Source organism: Xiphophorus couchianus, chromosome 20, assembly GCF_001444195.1.
Source record: "Xiphophorus couchianus chromosome 20, X_couchianus-1.0, whole genome shotgun sequence".
In the NCBI taxonomy this organism is placed as follows: Eukaryota; Metazoa; Chordata; class Actinopteri; order Cyprinodontiformes; family Poeciliidae; genus Xiphophorus; species Xiphophorus couchianus.
The window spans coordinates 27,198,705-27,219,416 of NC_040247.1; the positions used below are offsets into that span (position 1 = coordinate 27,198,705).

At 37.4% G+C, this 20,712-nt stretch overlaps 1 protein-coding gene across 5 annotated transcripts in view; it reads right to left on the reverse strand.

The window, feature by feature from the left end:
* slc2a9l2 (solute carrier family 2 member 9, like 2) overlaps positions 1-20,712 on the reverse strand; it is a 103,994-nt gene that overhangs the window by 45,071 nt on the left and 38,211 nt on the right. For all 5 annotated transcript variants that reach the window (XM_028003876.1, XM_028003873.1, XM_028003874.1 and 2 more), the window contains 3 exons: positions 15,621-15,808; positions 10,685-10,795; positions 225-326 (listed from right to left, as the gene is read on the reverse strand). In XM_028003876.1, the coding sequence (XP_027859677.1) occupies positions 225-326; positions 10,685-10,795; positions 15,621-15,808 (401 nt within the window). The remainder of the gene's footprint in view (positions 1-224; positions 327-10,684; positions 10,796-15,620; positions 15,809-20,712) is intronic.

The window sequence follows — 20,712 nt, forward strand, 5'->3', positions numbered from 1 at the left end:
TGTACAAACTCCACTCCAAGGTTTCTCTCAAACAGAGAGAAACCTTGTTACCATTAGCATCTTGATGGTAACAATCAGACTTGAGTGTGTGTGTGTGTGGGGGGGTGGGAGGGGGGTGTGTGCATGTGCGCGTGTACGTGCATGTGGGGGTGGGTGCGTGTGTGTATTTGCTGTAATTATACTTCAGATACAATTTAGTTTGCAGAGTAGGAAAAATGGCTCACCTGGAAGTTGAGGAAAATTGTCAGCAGGCTGAAGAATACAGCCATGGAGGAGAAACCAAATATAAGGAGGGGTCTTCTCCCAATCCGCTCAATCACCAGACCCTAAAGATGAGACACGAACAGAAAATAAGGTCATATTTATTAATAACTAATGTGAAATCCAAGGCACGGCAGTTTCAAATGCTTTAAAGATAGGTAGATATTATGCCATTTTGCTTGATATTGCTGTTTTTAAGAAGGAAAAGACTGAAAATCTGTTAAAAATGCAGTTTGTTATATATAAAAGAGAAGTTGAACTTTAACATTTGTTTTGTTAATTCAATGTAAAACAAACAAGCTTCTGCAGTCTACGCACCTGACTCAAGACTTCATAGTAGGAATTAATCTACAAAGCAGCTTTGATATGTCTAACACACAAAGAGGTACTATCATTTAGTTTCATCGAGGTTTAGTTTTAGTCTGCATGGCTGCAGAAAGAGTCTAAACCATGTGTCGAGCATAGCACTAGGTTTTCAGATACTGCTACAATAAAAGACGCCCGGTAAGAGGGTCATGAAATTGACCAGGGGTAAACTAGAATGGACAGATTTTACTTTCAGTCAGACATTATCCAAAACATGTTTGTCTTGCAACATGAAGACCAAGGTGAGCTGCAGCGAACCAATTACCTGATTCAGTTATGCACAAGCTACAACAGCATGTCGTCTGCTCCAGCTATGGAATTTGCAGAGTTGATTTATATATCATATGTATGACTGCTGTGCTGACCTGTCATAACTGAGGTAAAGACAGCAGATTACGAGAGGGCAACAGCTGAGGAAATCAATCAAGTGAAACAAAACCAAATGGACTAGAAATTGATTCGGACCAGAAGATTAAGTTCTGAAGATGACAATTATCTTTGTCACCACTTGTTTCGGCCTTTATTTCCATGTTGTTCTCCGTCATGGTTTGTAGATCAACACAGACTCTTTCTCACATCAGAAAACAGGCCACAAGTGGTAGAAAAACAGCCTGAAACTCAAACCTTTGTGTCTGCCTTCTGCGTTAACGGTAATAATAGCCAAACCTCACAACAATGAGGTGACCCGGATGTTCAGCAAGCCGAAACATTAGTTGTTGTTTTTTGCATGCTTTTTAAAAATTTTCTATTATTTCAGTATATTGCTTGTATTTTCCTATTTTTATGTAATAATAGTACAGTTATCGCAACTAAAATATATCTCTGTCCTTTAAGTTGTTTCTCAAGGGTAAGAAGCCTTCTGAGTGAGAGTGGAGCTAATTTCTGGCATCATTATAAACAATACATTTGCTGCCTTCATGTGTGATTTTTTTTTTCTTCTTCCTGTCCAATTTTCTGTGGATTTACTCATACACCACACTGTTTCCGTCTCATCAATAATTCTGAGGCCACTTCAGTCATCACCTGGCCTCCTCTCGGGTTTTCAGATGAAGCAGTGGGCACGAGGTCGGGGCTTTAGCAGAGTAGAGGCTACAGCTTCTGGCCTCGTTTCATTTCTGCCTGTGAGACGTTAAGAATTTATAGCAGCACTTCAATAGTTCTGAACCTGAGGGATTTCATGAGATTGAAGAGGGAAAAAAAAGAAGTCATTGCTCTTTGTATAGAATGTGTCCTTCTTCCACCGGGATGGATCAGTTTGAGTGGAGTTTTCTTGGGAGGGGAGGGAATTGCTGATTCATTTCCTCCATGTTTTCCTAACACTTTCCTGCTGGTATGCCCCAGACTGCGCCTCTGTTCGATTTGGGTTTCCTCTACATGCGATGTAATTTACTCAATTTCCTGAATGTGTACTTGTGTATCTGTGCTCATCCCGGTGGGCATTGTCCCCGCAGACACGAAACATTTCTCTCCCAGACACTACCCACACCGCAGCACCACGCGTTCTCGCACAAACATCAACCGCCAGCTAACACACAGCTCATTAGGGGTCCCGCAAGATTTGCGAGAATGGATATTTATGAGGCTGAACACGTGTATGTCTGTGAGAGAGAGAGAGAAAGAGAGAGAGAGAGGGAGGGAGAGAGAGAGTTTTATTAGGGAGGCGACAGAAGTTTGTCTATTGTGGACCTGAATAATTTATCACAAGCTTCATACGACACGGTGGGGACAAAAACTACAGTCATCATGTGAATTTCTGCTTCATTTAGTGTTCAATCCTCCATGTACATGAAGCCGGTTGAACATTTGAGATTTCTGTTTGCATGTGTTATCATTAATTATTGTGTTTCCTAAAAGCTCTGTGACAGAAGCGGCTTCCCCTGCTACTAAAACAAAGCAGGAGAGATGACAAACGCATCTTGTTCTTATAGTTCTGCTCTATTTTACCAACAAAAATAAGACAATTACAGACACACTTATCACCGGGACTCCGAGCTTTAGGTGCGTCGCTGCTCTTTCCCAGCTGATTCAACGGCAACATGATTTTGTAAGCAGAAATAGGTCAGTATGAGTTTCTCATCATATGATAACTTTGTGTAGAAAAATAACTATGGCATAACACAACAAAAACTAAAATATAATCAAAATGTAAAACAGGATTTCATTGCCTCTTCTTTAATTGTGAAAGAAACAATAGTTGCATTGGTTCTGCTAAACTAATATAAATATTGCAATCCTAAAAATTTTGTTTATGACATTTATTTAATGATATTTTGATGAATGATTTTGTATTTTAAATTGAGTTAATTGCAGGGTTGCAGTTACTCAAAATAATGCAGATTTTTATCAACAACTATTGTAGTAGCTGGTGTCATTCATCATTTTTGTTGAATTATTGAAAAAAGACATATAAACCAAACAAAAAAGATATTTATTGTTCTTAATCTGTCATTCACATTACTCAACCATCCGATTGGTGGAAACTGCAAACAGCTATTATACCCATTCAGCTTTCAAGTGTTGTTAGCAACAGTAGCAGGTAGCATGCTTCCTCCATTCAGCTCCTCAAAACCACCGACAGCAGGAATTAGCAAACTCCTGGTGGAAATGCCGTCTGCTGAGCTTACAAACACTTGTCCTAAGAATACTCATAAAGGACATAATAAAACGCACCATTGTGATGAGGAACCGGAGGCGAAGTGTCGCAAGGAGCGAGAGCTTCCTAAAAAGACGGAGGCTAATTTAAAGCCATCAGATAACGAAGTTAAGTTTCTGTAACGTTTTGTTTGATATATTCAACATTTTTAAAATAATTGAAGGTAACATAGTTACTCGATTGTGCCATGAAATAACACTTTGTTCCTGGAAAACCTGAGAAATCAACCAGATACAGATAAGCAGGTAAGATCTCAGAGAAAACTGGAAACTAATCGGTGATAAAGACTGATTGGTGCATCCCTGCCTACAAGTCAATGCTCCATCCTACTTCTTGACAGACACAACAGTCTGGTGAGTTCAGGCCTCTCAGTTGGAGGGACTAAAATGTGCGGTCACAATTCATCACATCAGGAAGCAGATGAGTCATTTTAAGACAACTGGCTGCAGCTTGAGGGAGCTCCAGCCTTCCATTTATTCCACCCCTTTAGGATTTCAGTCAAAAATCGAGCTTACTAGTGCAGTTGTGGCCATTTTTACACTCAGGTTGCATCACAGGCCAAATGTATAACTAAGTAGCTTTTTACTTTATTGCTAAATTAAGCAGCTTGCCGTTGTTGTTGTTGTTTTATGTCCCACTAGGCCCTGCGGTATCAGCAGAACAGATTATTCAAAACTTCCTTTCCTGCAAAATGAAGATTATTATCCTACTCTTCTCTCACTCTTTTATTTATCAACTCAACACAGATACTTTCAGTAAAATATTTTCACTTATAAGTATTTGTTTCTGAATCGCCTATTGTTTTTGTCCGTCACATAATGTGCGTCACTACCACACCAAGGTCAGTTTTTGCATCCTATTGTTTCCTGTTAGTCTTTAAACTCTGACTTGCCAGCGGGCTCCAGATTGTGACGACATGGCCAGGAGTGTGTGAATTGATGTGGAGTGGCACAAAATCCTCCGCTCTGGTTTATTATCCAGTCGAATAGTGACAAGCGTGCTGCATAGAAAGGGCTTTTGCCCAGTGGGGTATTAGAAAAGAGAGCAGGAGGTCAGTGGATAACATGTTGCATTTAGAGGTTCACAACTGTGTCAGTATTCTTTTTTTTCTTGCTTCGCTCTGCTGCCTCACAATACAGCACTTTGCAAAAGTACACTGCTCAAAAAAATAAAGGGAACACTTAAACAGGTGTTTAACACTTAAAGTGTTCCCTTTATTTTTTTGAGCAGTATATTTATTCTCCACGTATTATGCTGGAACAAGTTGTTGTTGGATCCACACAAAGCAGCAATAGTAACAGTTTTGGAAGAGACATCACAAAAGGTATTAAATGTTTTTTGCAAATGAAAATCAGAAACGTGTGATTTAGATTTAGCTCCTCTGAGTCAATATTTTGTGGACTTACGTATGTCTTACGTATGTAAAATCTGCAACCTGTTCAGGGCTCCAGCTATCAGCTTTCTACATAGGGACAATAATGTTTGCTCATTCTTTTTTTGTAAAAATCAGTCAGCAATTTTCAAGGATTGCTACAGATTGTTACTTATATGGACTTAGGTGTGTACTTTGACTGGGCCACTCAAAAGCATGAATATGTTTTACTTAATCCGTTCCAGTATATTTAGAGCAGCAATATCTGAAATCAGTTCTCAAATGATGGTTCATTAGTAGACTTCTGCAGATTATTGACAAGGTGAGGAGGTAGTTGGACCATTTGACTCAGGTGTGTTGGAGCAGGAGGATGCTGGCCCTTGATAACTGGAGCTGGACTCTTATAGGGTCACTGTCCTGCTGGAAGGTTGATCTCTGTCTCAAGTCTTTTGCAGTCTCTACAGGTTTTCTTCCCAGGTTATTCTGCTTTATTATTACCATCTACAAATCCAATATAACCAGTTTTCAATGTTCACACAAAAGAAAAACATCCGCTGGCACCACCATGTTTCAATGTTATTTATTTTTGCACAAGGCCACGATTTTGTCACCTTCTTTATTATGTTTCCTGCTGTTTGTAAGAAGTGCTATACTACTGCTGCCAAGGCCATTTTTGTCGACAGATTCTCACACTTGAAGTTTGGTTTCTTGTAGGTCCACCAGAGCTACCCTGGACCTCTGGTAGCTTATTTTATTATTGATCTTCTTCTAAGACCAGTCGTTTCAGGTGAACTGCAATGTCTTGGTGCCATACTCTGTGTATTTTCAGCTGATGAATTGAACAGTGCTAGATGTTCAAATCTTGGGATATTTTCTTCAAAACCCAGTCTGGCTTTAAACTTCTCAACAACTTCATCCCTGACTTGTCTGCTGTGTTCCTTTATCCTTTATGCTTTTATTCACTAAAATTATCTAAGAAATCTCTTAAGACTTTACTGACAAACTGGATTTATGTTAGATTAAATTGCACACAAATGAACTGTGCTTACTTAAAAGGTGAATGGTTACACTGGGTTTATATGAAGGTTGTTATAGTAGGGGATTGAATAGAAATCTATTAAAACCTATTGATTTTTGTAAACTGCTTAGACTTTCCCTTTCCCTTCACCTCAGAAAATCACAGTATTAAATGTATTCAAATCTGCGACTATAAAATGGAAAAATGGGACATGATTAGTTTTATAAGTCACTGTCGGGTTACAAAAGAAGCTAAGATCCAAATTTCAAACCATAATATGAAAATGATTAACAATATGTGACAGATCCAATAAACTTGATACATGAGATAGAAAGTGCATACAAAGCAAGATAAAATTAAATTGCAGAAGGTAAATTTATCTGAAATAGATTTTTTTTAATTCACATTGTAATGTCTAGTGATGTTCACAAGATATAAAAACTCAAAAGGCTGGTTTTTCTTCTTTTCCAGATGCCCAACAGCAAACTGTTTCACTATTGAGCTAAAATAATCAACCTTCCCAACATGTTTCAGGAAGTTTTTACCGTTTCTTTTGTAAGTCCTTCTTACAGATGGCTGTGCTGAAAAACCAAATGTTCCACCTCATTTTGTCCTCCAAGCAGAACATATTCAAATGATCAGAGAGTTAAGAAATACAGCAGGGACAGCCCGTTTCAGAGTACAAATGTGTTTTGTGGGGATGGGGAAAAAAAAAATGTTCCTGAGCGCAGAGCGAGGTGACAAGATAAATATGTGTCCTCAATCAGCCTCGAGCCACTGGCTAAAAGAATTAGGCCTCTGTGTTATGACATATCTATACCCCAGGGAAACACGGAGTAATGGATTACTAGTAAGAGGTTCCTAGAAACTCTGATCAGCTTTGAAAGTAAATAATAAATCATAAAATGCTTCTGTTACATTTGTCTTGGGGATCGGGGGGGAATTGTTGTGGGAACAGTCGCAGCTGAATGCAAGCTTTTCTAAATCTGCACTGCATTAGATCCCAGCAAATTTCTCCACGCCCACATAAACATGTTCATGTCAGTCAGATTAACCAAAACAAAAGCAACACAATCATCTTCAATATCATCTGCATAACTCAAATGGGAAAACACTATTCGAATAGAAGTCTTATATTTATGGCATTTTGGTTCACAAATTGATGCCCATGGAACAGAAATGCTGGCGCCTCAAAATGCTCTTTGATATATTTAATAATCTGAAAAGATAAGGTGGTAAAATAACTCGAAGGCAAAAAAAAATTGTATTTCTGGCAGAAGGACAAACATTGCCTACTCATAGCCTGAAAATAGTTTCCTCTTGTTGGGCCAATACTGACTTTTAAACAGTTAGTTTTTTAATAAGCCTTTCCACGAATCAAATCTTATGACAGATTTGTATGGTTGTCTATGCTTTTTATGGGTTCATCAGAACCCATAAAGAAAAAGAACACAAACACAATTTAAAGATCCAAAGCATTGGCTTCTATACAAAAAGCTGTCAATGTACCAAATATAAATGTAATAGGAGGGCAGTATATTAAATTTATAATTTATTTGCCCTTTATTAAATAATAAAGGGTAATCAAAGCTCACTCAAGGACACAAGAAGAAAGCAAGATAAATACACTGCAGCTAAAAGGTTTTGCTCTATTTTCAAAGATAGTCTGGTGGAAAACAAAAGGAAGCAGCCATATATTATTGTACATGATGGGGGAATACCAGAAAAAGATGGTGTGTTCTGGGTCAGCCCATATGGAGCCAGAGTATTCCCAAAGCTCATTAAATCCAAACTGGAGGATGCCAACAGACTGCTCATGTTTCCTTACAGATTGTTGGAAGTCACATTTGGGCCAAAATAAGTCACCTGACTCAGGAAAGCTTTTCATTTGCCCACAATTTATACATTTTTTACATTTAAAAAATGTTAAATGTGTGAAAGAAGTGTTTGTTGTGAATTGTGGAAGGTTCCTGTTATGGAAAGCCACTGTTTCTGGAAACCAGCAAAAGCTACAGCCAACCGATTCTTCTGGTGTTCATTTCCAAAATCAAAAATGCACACATTGAATATTACAATCTAAATTAAACAAAACAGCATCTTGAAACCAAGTGAGAGCTTCTGACTAATGTCATTTGAACCATCTGATGCCACAATTCATATCATTCTCACCAAAGCTACAAGAAATTCAAGGGTTTCTCAAACAGACGACTTGAGTCAAAGCAACACTCTGCATGTGTTTTATGAGGGATTGACATTATAACATGATGTAAAGCTAGAAAAAATTCACAAATTTATTAAAGGGGACTATTGTAATAAATAACATTTCTCATTTTAAGTATTTCTATCTAGTGAATCATCATTTTTAGCAACATAAAGGACTGTACACATCAAAAGTCAGTCAACCTGCTCTTGAAACCAAGTTACCGTAGGCCTGAGTGACTCAGCTCAGGTTTGATCTTTCAAAGATCAAAGATTGTATCTAATGTGCAAATGTTCGCAAGACTCAAAGAAATTCTGAGAATCCCACACGAGGAGTAACACACCTATTCAATGAGGGGAGATGACAGGGAACATTTCCCACTGCTTTTCGTTAAGTGCTTCTGTTTGAAAAAAGAAACACTTGCCTTTGGAGGGAAAAGTGCCAAAAGAAATCTGTTATACAATGCCCAACCTGTCTGAGGCCCATAGAGGATAAACTAATATCTAATTTAAAAACCATATGACTCACTTTCAATAGATCTAAATTACATAATTCATTTTGTTTGTTGATTTAATTTATTGTTAAGTGGCTCTGGTTAAAACCTCATGTTTAAAGGAGCTACTTAGTTAGATCTTTTTTGTGAGAGACTCTAGTAAGGCTCAGAACCTGCTCCAGGTTCTTTGGACTCATAAAATCAGTTTTAATCCAAAGTCAGGTGTCAGATTTAATATTTGGCATATTAGGGCTTAATCTTGGAAGAAACTATGATTGAAAATGTGATGTTAATAGTTGTTTAAAGTCACAATATTTAAGGCATTTTGGCAACCTAAAAACTAAAACATATGAATGAGAACACATTTATTGAAGAGATGGCAGCACTTGGCTAGAGTTGTTTACACTGAGCGTAAGTAATTGGAGACAAGCAAGCAACCAGAAATTAACTGGCAGAGGTCAGGTTTCAGTGTTGGTGCAACCTAATAAATTATTAACGTTTATTTTTGGATGAATTTATCCCATGAAGCAAATTCACTTGGTATTGTAAATATACTACCACTATTAATTGTGGTGAACTACAAAAATTAAATATTTAACTTTTTTAATTGTTTCTTTTGAAGAGTGAATTTGGACAACTCAGTGGACTACATCAACATGTTTATTAAAAATAATATGGATTTATGGAAGAATCTCCCTTTACCAACCATAGTAGAGCTTTGGTACTCAGTTGATGGGACAGCTGAGATCCACATAATAAAAGTACTTTGTACCATGTACATTATATTTTGCACTACATATTATAAAAGCATTCAAACCTTGTGAGAATGAGTATTTGAGGTATTTGTTAGCTGTCATCTGAGAAGAATGTAAAATCTGCTGCATATTGCATTTACATCTGTAGCTCTTACCAATGGCCACTAATGTCACTCTGAAGTAAATTTAAAAAATAAAAGCCAGACGTACACTCTGGGCAATAACACCTCTCCACGCCCTCCCTTCCACTGATCAAATTAAGGTTAAATTGGATAAAAGCGAGAGATAAACTAATGTGATAGAGGATAGGGTGTCATGTGGTTTGTGCTGCAAAGAGTAAAGCAAAGAAAAGCTGTGCATAGAATTACCATACATTAATTGTAAAGAAGTGCAATGAGGCTTTGCCATTGTTGTGAAGTTCAATTTATTATAAAACAGCAGCTAGCTAAGAAAGGTTCTGAAGTTGGATAGCTTGTTTGTTGTCAAATGTTTAAGAAGATTCTCTTTAGTTAGATTTTCAAAAAAGAGAGAAAGAGACAGAAAAAAAGAAACAACACCGAAAAATGTCAAACAAAACTTGATTAATGCAAGCAAGTCATTTTGAAAGCTTGTGAGTTTTTAATATTTCTTTAATTTTCTGCCCAGTAAAAGGCTTTTCATTCGCAGAAATCTCCACCTAATGGTCTGGTGAAGTCATTTTGCCGCATATTTAAAAAATTTCTTCTGCGGACTTATTGCGTTATCTTTTTTTGATTTGAACAAGCAGAACTCTCCCCAACATGTGCACATTAAATGATTCAGTGAGTTTACACACTTGGATTAAAAACATGCTACTCCATCCCTCAGACCATAGGGAATATAAGCCTGTAAATATATAAACTCATATTAATGTGTTAAGTTTGTACACGTCAGTATCATTTGTACAGCATTGATGCTAATTGTTAAGAATGGGATTTTCAAGAGATTAGCATTAACCTAGCACCTCAGCATTACCCTTTTCAAGAATTTTAAAAGCTATGTTTTGATAACATAAATAACATGAACAACATGTAGTTGTATGTAGATGTGCTTAAATTAAAAGACTATTTTCCTGTTATTGAATTTCTGGATCTGTCAGCCAAACTGTGTAAAGGTGGGCATAATAACAACCTTCGGTTTCTGTAACTATGGGATTATATATTTCGATTGTGACATTAGTAACACTGACATCAATTGGCATTAATTACTTCTTCACTCTGACATCTTTGATGCCTCATTTATTAACCTTAATATGTGTTATTGTCTAGCCAGAGCATAGAGAACACCAAACCGAATTTCTTCAGACTGTTAAGTGCAGTTTTGAAACTAAAATGATCTTATTTGAAGTAGCTTGTGTCTAACTGCTGCATATCTAACAGCAGCAGTGTCTTTGGGCACACTGGAGTATTCACTGGAGATGAATAAAAATACACAAGAATCACCTCCTTTCAACCTGAGTCAACTTCTTTTCTCCTTGATGTTTCAATTTCAGCATCATAAAAAGAACTGCGTTGAGTTTAAACAAGTAAAGGCATCAGGCGTACTCACTGAGAAGATGGCGGCCAGAGTCTCTATACCCCCCGTGCTCAGTGTGACGTAAGGGAGCAAGTGCTCTGCAAACCCTGCGTCCCGTAGGATCCCATTAGTATAGTACCAGATCTGCAAGAAAACAAATCAAGTTTTACTGATAGTTTTATTTATTCATCAATAAAGTGTTTAATGTTTTAAAAAATCATTTAAACATTAACAATGTTTTAATGATTAAAACATAATTGATCTCTACAACAAAGATGTTGTAGAGATTTGCTACAACAATCTCTGTCATGTCTTTAGTCTTAAAGCGTAGAGAATTATTCTCTGTTATGATTTTTATCACCCGTGAACTAAGTGAAAAGAAAATGGCATAAAACCAGGACTGGCAATGAGATTAGATCTTGCAGAGACAGATTACTCAGATGGAGACATCAAAACACCCAGTAACACGATTAACACCGAGACCAGTGAGGTTCGAAATTAAGATAAGATGTTTGAATAGTTAAAAGCTCAAATACTGTAGATAATGCATATGATCAAAAGTGATCGTCCTCAAAACTTTTGTTTTTTTGTTGTTGTTTTTTGTGACCTTTTTGGTGAGTTGTTGAAGCATTCCTGGAGTCATTTTCAGGCTTCAAACACATATCCTATTTTTAAAAAATAATGGATTTTTTTCTATAAGCTTTCATCATTTTTCCAAACCAACATTACAAATGATTTCAGTAATGGTTTTTGGAATTAGAAGCACAAACAGGATGAAATACTGATATTGTAGAGAACATCAAGTAGCCGGGACACAGTTGAATTATTCCAGTCTGTAGCATTTACTGGAATTACTGGACATTTATGAATACGGCATCGTGTTTCCAATAAAACCCCATCAGGAATCTAAATTACATTCCTGTCTCTGCTGAAAGGAAATGTGTGTATATTAGGTCATCTTCTTATCCTTGACTTTTTACATCAGTCTCATCATTTCTTGCTTAAATGGAAATTACTGACATTTCCACCAGCATATCAAATATAGGAATTTGATCCTGTAATATTCAGTTAAGCACCGTCCGTTTCCACTCCCACAGATATTCATCCTTCCAGTGATTTCAACAGTTTCATCCTTGATGAGAGCAATTTGGAGAGACACAGAGAGGAACTAAACTGCACCGTTCCAGATTGAACTGGATCTTATGTTCCTGGATTGAAAGGCACATCAACCTTTTATTTAACAAGGTTTTTGATCTGAAATTTTAGCCACATGCGGCGGCTAGGAAAGGTGGAGCCTTTTCACCTTTAGCTATGACTAACTTCAACTCTATTGTGTTCTATTTTGATTTTATTTAACAGATTAACACAAGGTAACAAACAATAGTAAATACTTTGTTCTTTTTTTTTTTTTACAAAGAAACAGCAAAGAACAATAGTATCTGAATTTGATTTCACCACGTTTCTCCTAAAATGAGAAATTTGGTGTGATTGGCTTCAGGGATTCGGTAGTAAACATTATTGAAACACATCATGAAGATCAAGGAACACAGACAACAGGGGAAAGCTGAAATTTAGAGTGGAGTTAGGCTTTTAAAACCATATATGAAGTTTTGAACATTTGGGCTAGTGCCGTTGGTGTCTGGTGTTGTTCATGCTCGGAGTATGCGGTGCGGTGAATTGTTGCACGCAAGTTGAGTTTTGGTTTATTGAGTATTCTCCTGTCAATAAAGTGGAATGGATTCTTTTAGTGAAGCAATAGTAAAGAGGGAAATAATATTTCATCATGAATGTGGCGAGATCCAACCAAACATTTTTCAAATGTGAGGGGTAAATGTTCCCTTGCACACATAATTATTGCGACACTCATGCAGCATCGTCATGCGGAAGGAGTGCTTTTCTTTAGCAGGGATAGAGAAGCTGTGGAGAGTTGATAGAGAAGACAGATGGCGCTATATAGGGGGCAATCCTGAACTTAGACTTGTTTAGAGGTTGCAAAAACTTGGAATTGGGACAGAAGTTTACCTGCCGCACCAAAAACATACGACTAAAACTACAGCGTAATAGTTTTGATCAAAAATATCCACGTATTAGAATGGCCCAGTTAGTTCAAATCCAAAGTCAATTGAAAATGTGTGGTAAGACGTGAAAACAAATGTTCTCACAGATGCTCTCCAGTCAGACTGGCTGATATTGAGCTCTGTGTGTTGGTCTATTACACACAGTGGCATGCAATAAAATATGTGGTGGTAACATGAGAAAGTGCAAAGGTTCTTGGAGAATAAAAACTTTAAAGGGAGCAGCAATTACAGCACACTTATATACCAAAGTCTCTAAATTTCAATCAAGATCACGCTTTTAACATCTTAAACAGCACACATGGCAGCAGTGCCTTTCCAGATGATTAAGTTGTTAAGTGAGTCAGTGGCAATCAGAACATGCTGCTGCTTAGCTCAGACCGCAACTGCTGGCGCAACGCAAGTACACATCGCTCCTGCAGGAGGATTGTTTCCTTATTATAGATGTTGTAGATGGAAAACAGTGAGCAGCTGTGGACAGGTTGTGTCAGGACAAGCTTCTGCACATTTTTAAAATTTGTAACAAAGAGTTATTGTTGTGATATGAAAGTAGCCGGCCTCCACCAGGCAAAAACCTTTACTGCATATCGCCTGATGAAGGTCTAGTGCTGAAAGACTGTTCAGTGCTGAAATGCTGCAGCAATAAATGTTCATTGCCAGCATGTGGGAGTTTACTTGGCCTCTGTGTGTTTGCTAAAGAGATAAATGTACAGTTATCTTTCAATTCTTTGGGAAACATTCATTATCACTGGACAGCACTGGATCGATAGAAAGCTCATGCTTTCACCTAATTGGATAAGATTATAAACTGCTTGAATTCTGATTCATAATGATCAAACCTGGAGAGAGTACTTCCTCTAGTCAGAGGGAAAAACTGCTCCTTATCTTTTACCCTCTCATGAAAGGAGGCAAACAATTGTTTCCCAAATACACATTTTCATTTATTAGCAAAGGTAAAAATAAATCGGATCTTCTTCATTCATGTTACAATTCTCCACCGAATTTCAACTGATTGAGTTTGCGTTTTAACAAAGTCTTCCTGATGGACATTCAAAGAAAATCCATAAACATAACCTATTTTATCCTTGGATTTTATCGTGAGTATAGAGCAGAGAAAGGACATATTTTGGAAGAAATCTCTCATCTGCAGTCACAACTGTGAATGTAGATTTCCCAAGGGAAGGTACGACAAAACGGTGTGCCGCTACACCTGATCCACCCCCTGACGAGAGGTTTCTGATGTTTTTGTCACTTCTAGGACATAAATTGGGCAGCACATCTGAGCAGCTGAGTAGAAAATCGACTGTCATGTCATTCTTTTGTCCAGCACAGCATCTCTGGTGAATTATTAAATTGTTTGGAATGCCTATAGAAATATTGGCGCGAATGCATTTGCTTTTACCAGGCCGATTCTAACTCGGATATGTTAGTGAGACGGTCACAAAGCCAACAGCTTAACTCCTATTATCGCCCAAAAATCCTTCAAAGACTGCTAAAAGTGCAACAACAGAGCAAATTATCCCTTAAAAAGAAAACACAATAAAGTTTTCATGAAGTAAAAATACATTATATTAGTCAAAATATTAGGTCACGCCTCCAAATCATTAAATTCTAGCGTTCCAGTCACTTCCATGGCTAAATATATATATAAAATTGAGTAACCTGGCATGCAGAAAGTCTCTTTAAATGTCTGTGAAAGATAAATCAGCCTCAGCGATTCCAGGGCACCATGAGAGGATGCTTTCTGTGCAATGAGTCTAGTCATCATATTTCCTTGTTACAAAACACTCCACAGTAAACTGAGATATTGAGGCTAATGGTGTGCAGGGGTTGCCAACATTCTACAGAGTCAAAAGCTGCAGACCTTCAAACCTTGCGTGAACTTCCTCGGATTAGCTCAAGAACATTGTATAGACACCTGCATTTAATCGATTATCATGGCCAAGCAGCTGGATCCAAGGTTCACATTACCAAGCGAATGCCACCGCTGGACTCTAGAGAAGAGGAAACATGTCGATACAAGTGGCAAATCAGGCCACTCTGTCTTGTAATACATTAACCGGGTCTGGGTTCAGCAATGGCCAGAAGAACAGCACTGATCTGATTGTATTGTGTCAGACGTAAGGTTTGGTGCCCAACAAGATGAAGCTATTTTACAGCAGTCTGACTTAGCCTAGTGAAAGAAATTTAAAACTTCATCACACTGAGAAATTTTGGCTAAATTCCTCCTTTGTGGGAGCAGTTAGGGATGCTCACCAGTCCGCAAAGCAAGATCCATAAAGACCTGGATGAAGAATCTTAGTTTAGAAAAATCTGATTGGCCTAAACTCCTCATCCTAAACTCAATACAACAACTTTGGGATAAATTAGAACAGAAACTGAGTAAGACCTTCTTATCCTACATCAGTGCCTGACCTCATAAATATTCTCCTGGGGAAAAAAAGGTAAAAAAAAAAAAAAAACACAAACTTACTGTTAAAACTTATGAAAAATCTTTTCAGAGGAGCTGAAGCTGTTATAGCTGCAAAGGACTCGCTGACACCCTACTAAACCCTATGGATTAGGATTATGTCCCTCAAACTCATGAGAGTGAAGGCAGATGAGTGAATACTTCTGGCAATGTAGTGAATCATTTCTCTTGTCATCCTGTCAGTGGACTGAGATTTAAAGCTTCCTAAAATGGTGTGACAAAGTATCTTCTGGAGGGATGTCCAGATAGAAGAAATCTTTTTTTTTTTGGTAGATTACACAAATGTCTTACTAATCTTTTTAAATAGCCTGCAGTTTTAGTTCACTATTAAAAATTCAGAATATGGTGCACGAAAACACCTAAATAATGGATATAAAACAGCATTAAACGGAAAACCTGATGAAACATGGGGGCCACGTCTTACAGCGTTGAGTCCGCAGAGCTGATAGCAAGCCATGGTGATGATGATGGTGATGAGCTGCCAGCGAACAGCTGGGCTCCTCAGCAGCTGTAACACAGAGACAGCGTTCACGTTGTCCTGAGCTCGTGCCTCCGCGTGGACTTCTTCCAGCTCCTGGGACACATCCGTCTTCCCCAAAAACTTCTGAAAAGCTGACACACACACGCACGCCCACACAAACATACACACAGTCATAAACACAGAGTGAGCAAGAAAAATCAATCACAGCCGTCATGCTGGGATTAAAGATAAACGGGAATGAGTTGCACAGCAAGAGAGAACATTGTATATTCTCACAAACAGAGCTGCTTGTTAGAACTTGAACGTCTAATTGGAATACATCAAATGTAAATGTGTTTTCTGCAGCTTCTACATTCAAACATTCAATACAATGATAGAGGAAATGATTCTTTTTCAATTTTTACAGAGAATTGTGCAAGTTTGTAGCATCTATTTGACACAGCTTTTAGACTTAGTCTGTAAATTTATTCCTCAGACATCCATCACAAAATTTAAGTCTACTGATGGGTGAATGAGCTACCCAACATGTTACAGGAACACAAATTTCAATGTTTTAAATCTTCTACTGCAGCGTATAAAAAACATATCAAAATCCACACCATTTGTATCGGACAACAAAATGGATTCAGAGCTCCAAAATGTGTGGTCGAAATAGTCCAAAGGGTCCAGTAGAAATTAAAGGAAAGAAGACGAAAGTGAAGTTATTCTTTTGCTTTCGTTTAACTTTGAATGTGAACGTCTTCTTTGAACATAGCTGAAGGTAAGCATGTCACAGAAGTGGCAACTACGATTAGAGCGATATCATTAGTCCATCTTTAACTGCAAGCTCATCTTTTAGTACGAGTCCCAAACCAAACCCGTGCTGCACCCTGTCGGGGCTTGACCTATATATGTCATTCTGCATGAGACCATCTCCAATATATTTTGCTCCACATCCATCTACTGTGAAAGTGAAAGTGTCTTTGGGTGGGACTCTAAACCCCACGTTGCCAACTCATCTGCACATAGATGTATGGACATGAGTGTTGGTGTGTTCAGATAGATGAGTGTGGCATCCCTTACCACTCAGCCCAAGCTCAGACTGTGTAAAGCTGAGAGGATCTGTTCATGAATAAATGTTGTGAATATCAATGAACTCAAAAAAAGAAAAAAAAGGCCATAAATTCCTCCACAACTATATGACTAATAATGCCAAAAGGGGAAAAAAGGCATAGCTGTTGAGTCCATATTCCATTACATATACGGTACTTTGTTCTTAAAAACCCTTATTTATTCATTCATTTATTTATTTATATACACTCACTGGAGCAGCAAATGACAGATCATTGTGTAATTACATAAAAACGCAGTGGGATTTCTTTAAAGTGTGAATATCCCGAGGCTGCATTTCACTTCTGTCATGTTCTGTGCTGTAATGCTCCTCTAAAATATCCTCAACACTAAATTAGGTTTTACGGCGGTGCAAATGACTCGGTGCGCTTCCTGCAGCGATTAGTGGAATTTAAATGCTGGGTTATGTTGCAACCCTCAAGTAAAAATCCCCTTTAATATATATATATTTTTTTTTCATATTGGTCAAATCACACATCATCACCTGCCCTCATTTTGGAGAATGTGTTTGGAATATTTTATCCAACCATTATAAAATTATTATTATTATCATTATCACTCAGTTCCAGCAGGAGGAATAAGCACAAGTAAAAAGCTATAAATCTATTGTTGGTTCTAAATTGTGATCTCCAAGTCTAAATCCATCTCCACGTTTTATAGCCAATCTATGGAAAATGATGATTTTTTTTTTTTTTTAAATCTGTGCCCACATATTTCTGAATGAAATTGTAAATTCCTCCTTTTTTAGAGCTCATTTAAACTGCGACTGCTTAAGGGAGGATTTAATACCATATTGTTTATTGAACTGTACTCTGAAGTCGATTTAAAGCAGACTTGATACTTGATAGGATGGTTACTTTAAACATGTCCCTAGGTTATATGCTAATCCTCTGGTTAAAATTGCACTGATTATAAACATGTGAGAACAGAATACCAATCCAAAAGCTTAAAGTGAAAAATCTTTTTATTTATGAATGATGTATTTTTTTCCCCCTCTCAGTAAGTCTGGAGAGGTTTCGTTAAGTTATCGACTGGCATTATTTATTATTTGCCAACCTATTTAAATATTTTCACAAGAAATTTCCAGAAATTGTGACCCAGCAGATGCTCCTGCAAAATGGTGCATGTTGCTTTTCCTGCAGGATGTTAGCTTAACATACCAAACAAAGTTTTAGGGAAAATTTGTTTTTGATCTGAGTTGTTCTATAGCATTTTATCACATTAAAACAGTCAGATTTACCATATATTAACATCAAAAAATTACTGTCTACAGTTGTGCTCTTTCTAAATTCCAGGGAAAAAACTGAAATACACACTTATTTCTTATTGAGGCAGAGCTGACCAGGTTTCTGGCAGCCATTTTCACCTCAGCACTAGAGAAAAGAAGAGGGTATAAAGGCACCTCTCCCTGCGTTTTTGATCCTTTCGCCCCTAAAGGTGAATCCCTGAGGTTGTGGGAAAAACTCAGGTGGACGAAGATTAAGGACACAACCCAGAATAGAAAATCTTTGAGAACAAAAGGGACCAAAAGGCAGGTTCATTGGGATGCGATGGTTTGATGGCAGACGGTGTGGACCCTGACCACACAAGATACAGAGCTGCCAACATGAAACCAGGCTCAAGTTCTCCTGGGATGTCTGGTCCAGTAATTGCAAAGTACAAGGACGGTGTGAGTGTGTGTTTAGAGTCTGACTGAATGCACCAGTATATATACAGTATATATAAATATATATACTGTATATATATAAAAAATAAACTACTGCAATGAGTTAAGAAAGGAACAATGTATATTTCTGACTAAAAACTATATTTTGTGGGGATTTTATGCCACAAAATATATATGCCAGAACAACACAGGTGTGATGCAACCAGCTTCAATTTTCATTGTTTGTGTTGCATTATTACTGCACATATCGACACTACAAAAGTGTAAAATGATTATAACACCCGCTTTGGTGCAGTAGATGCAGATGGTCCTGTAAAGAAAACCTACAGAGGAAATAACCTCTAATCTCTCTTTCAAATGGAGAGTTTTAATCTAAAAATGTCCTTTTATCAGTGGTGAATAAAACAGGCTTATGGAAAATCTTTCTTCAATGTGATGATAATCACGCATATACCGATATAATTGCTCTTCCCTGCTGATAGAAAATACGGTAAGCTACTTATCTCCAGAGTCACGTTGGGGCTGTCCATGTCAATGACGGGATATTGATGTTTGTTGGGCACGGTGTGTTTTTCCCCTCACAGGAGGACAGTCAGGCTCCACGCTGAATTCATAAGATGAACTGATGTCACTCAACAAAGAGGTTTAAAATAATCCTACAGACTTAACGACCTTCTAATTATCCTGTATTGTAATTTAAATACATAATGAGAAGGTGGAGAAAAGTTCAACAATTTAGACAGTGGGAATAAATTGATTTATGTATTAAGGTGGCGATTGTTTTCAATCAACACCAGTAGCTGGTTAGAATAACAAAGATATTCAAAGTTTCGGGTAACTGATTTATTTTTTTTTTAGCTGGTTTAATGAGTTTGTACTTTGAGAAATTAGCAATAGATTAAGAGTGCAGAGTAACATATTAAATATTCACAAATCTAACACAATGTGTATAAAAAGCAGAGCTTCACAATGTACAAAAATATTGTTTCATTCTACTGGTAGGAATCAATTAGGATGTAAGGTAATGGTTTGATGGTCTCGTGTTTTCCCCAGAGAAAGGAGAGCCGGCAGTACCCAGCTGTCCATGATCTTTGTTGCAAAATATGTAGTGGCGCAAGAGAGCCGACTTGGTCAAATTGAGAATTTTCTACCAACCTACGTTAAAGATTTGTATCATGCACAAAAAGTCTGTAACCCCAGCAAAAATGCCAGAAAGCGTAAACCGTACAGTTTTGTGTATTGTAGCATAAGTCTATTTCTTCCTTTTGTCAGTTGTGATAGGAATGTGTTCAAGAAAAATACTGCACATATAATCATCTTTGAGGGCTGAAAACTGAAAGAATAATGGCATGTACAGCTCAGAAAGAAATGAAGAGCCCACTGCACTGAACCCCATTGAAAACCTCTTGGCTTTTCCACCAAATATTGATCTCTGAACTCTTCCTGAGTTAAAACATTAGTATTGTTGTTTCTAAATGAATATGAACTTGTTTTCTTATATATTTATTGTAAATACATACATATTTATATATATACAATAAAAGCCGCTGCTCACAAGCAGCAACAGTTTCAGGTAGATTGTCCCAGCTGTGCTTCAAGTGCTCACTCATCTCATGTGATCTGAGTTCGGCATGCTACAGTCATTTATGATGCCGTTCTCAAGATTGATGTTGAGTCTCTTAAAAAACAGGCCAGAATGAGTCTCTTAAAAAACAGGCCGGAAAACAGGCTTTATCACAAGGCTTGAAGTTTCTCTTGCTGCGAGCGCCGCCCGGGATGATGGCAGTTTCTTTAGAGGAAGCGAAGTGGACATGGGGTTTGACTGTCCGGCAGGGGGTGGCATTATTTGCATCTTTTTTGCTATTTTGACCATTTTGCATTTTCTCCAAATAAATGCTGTCAGTAGTTTATAGAATAAAATAACGATGATCATTTTATTCAAACATATACCTATAAAATGCAAAATCAGAGAAACTGATCATTTTAAGTGGACTTTTAATTTTTCCCACAGATGTATGTGACAAAATATCTACATTGATTTATTGTATTGGTGAAAATGAATCGAATGTTGAGCAGCATTTTAGCCTGCAGCACTGCTAAACATTCAAACTGAATAAAAAAATTCTCAAAAGTGTAAACACTTTTGCATTGGTAAAACCAAAATATCAGATGGACAAGAAAAAGCAAGCACTGTGAAATTAATTGGGAAAAACAGCGATGCCAATTTCCTTGACTGACTTTAATGTAGATTTGTACTCA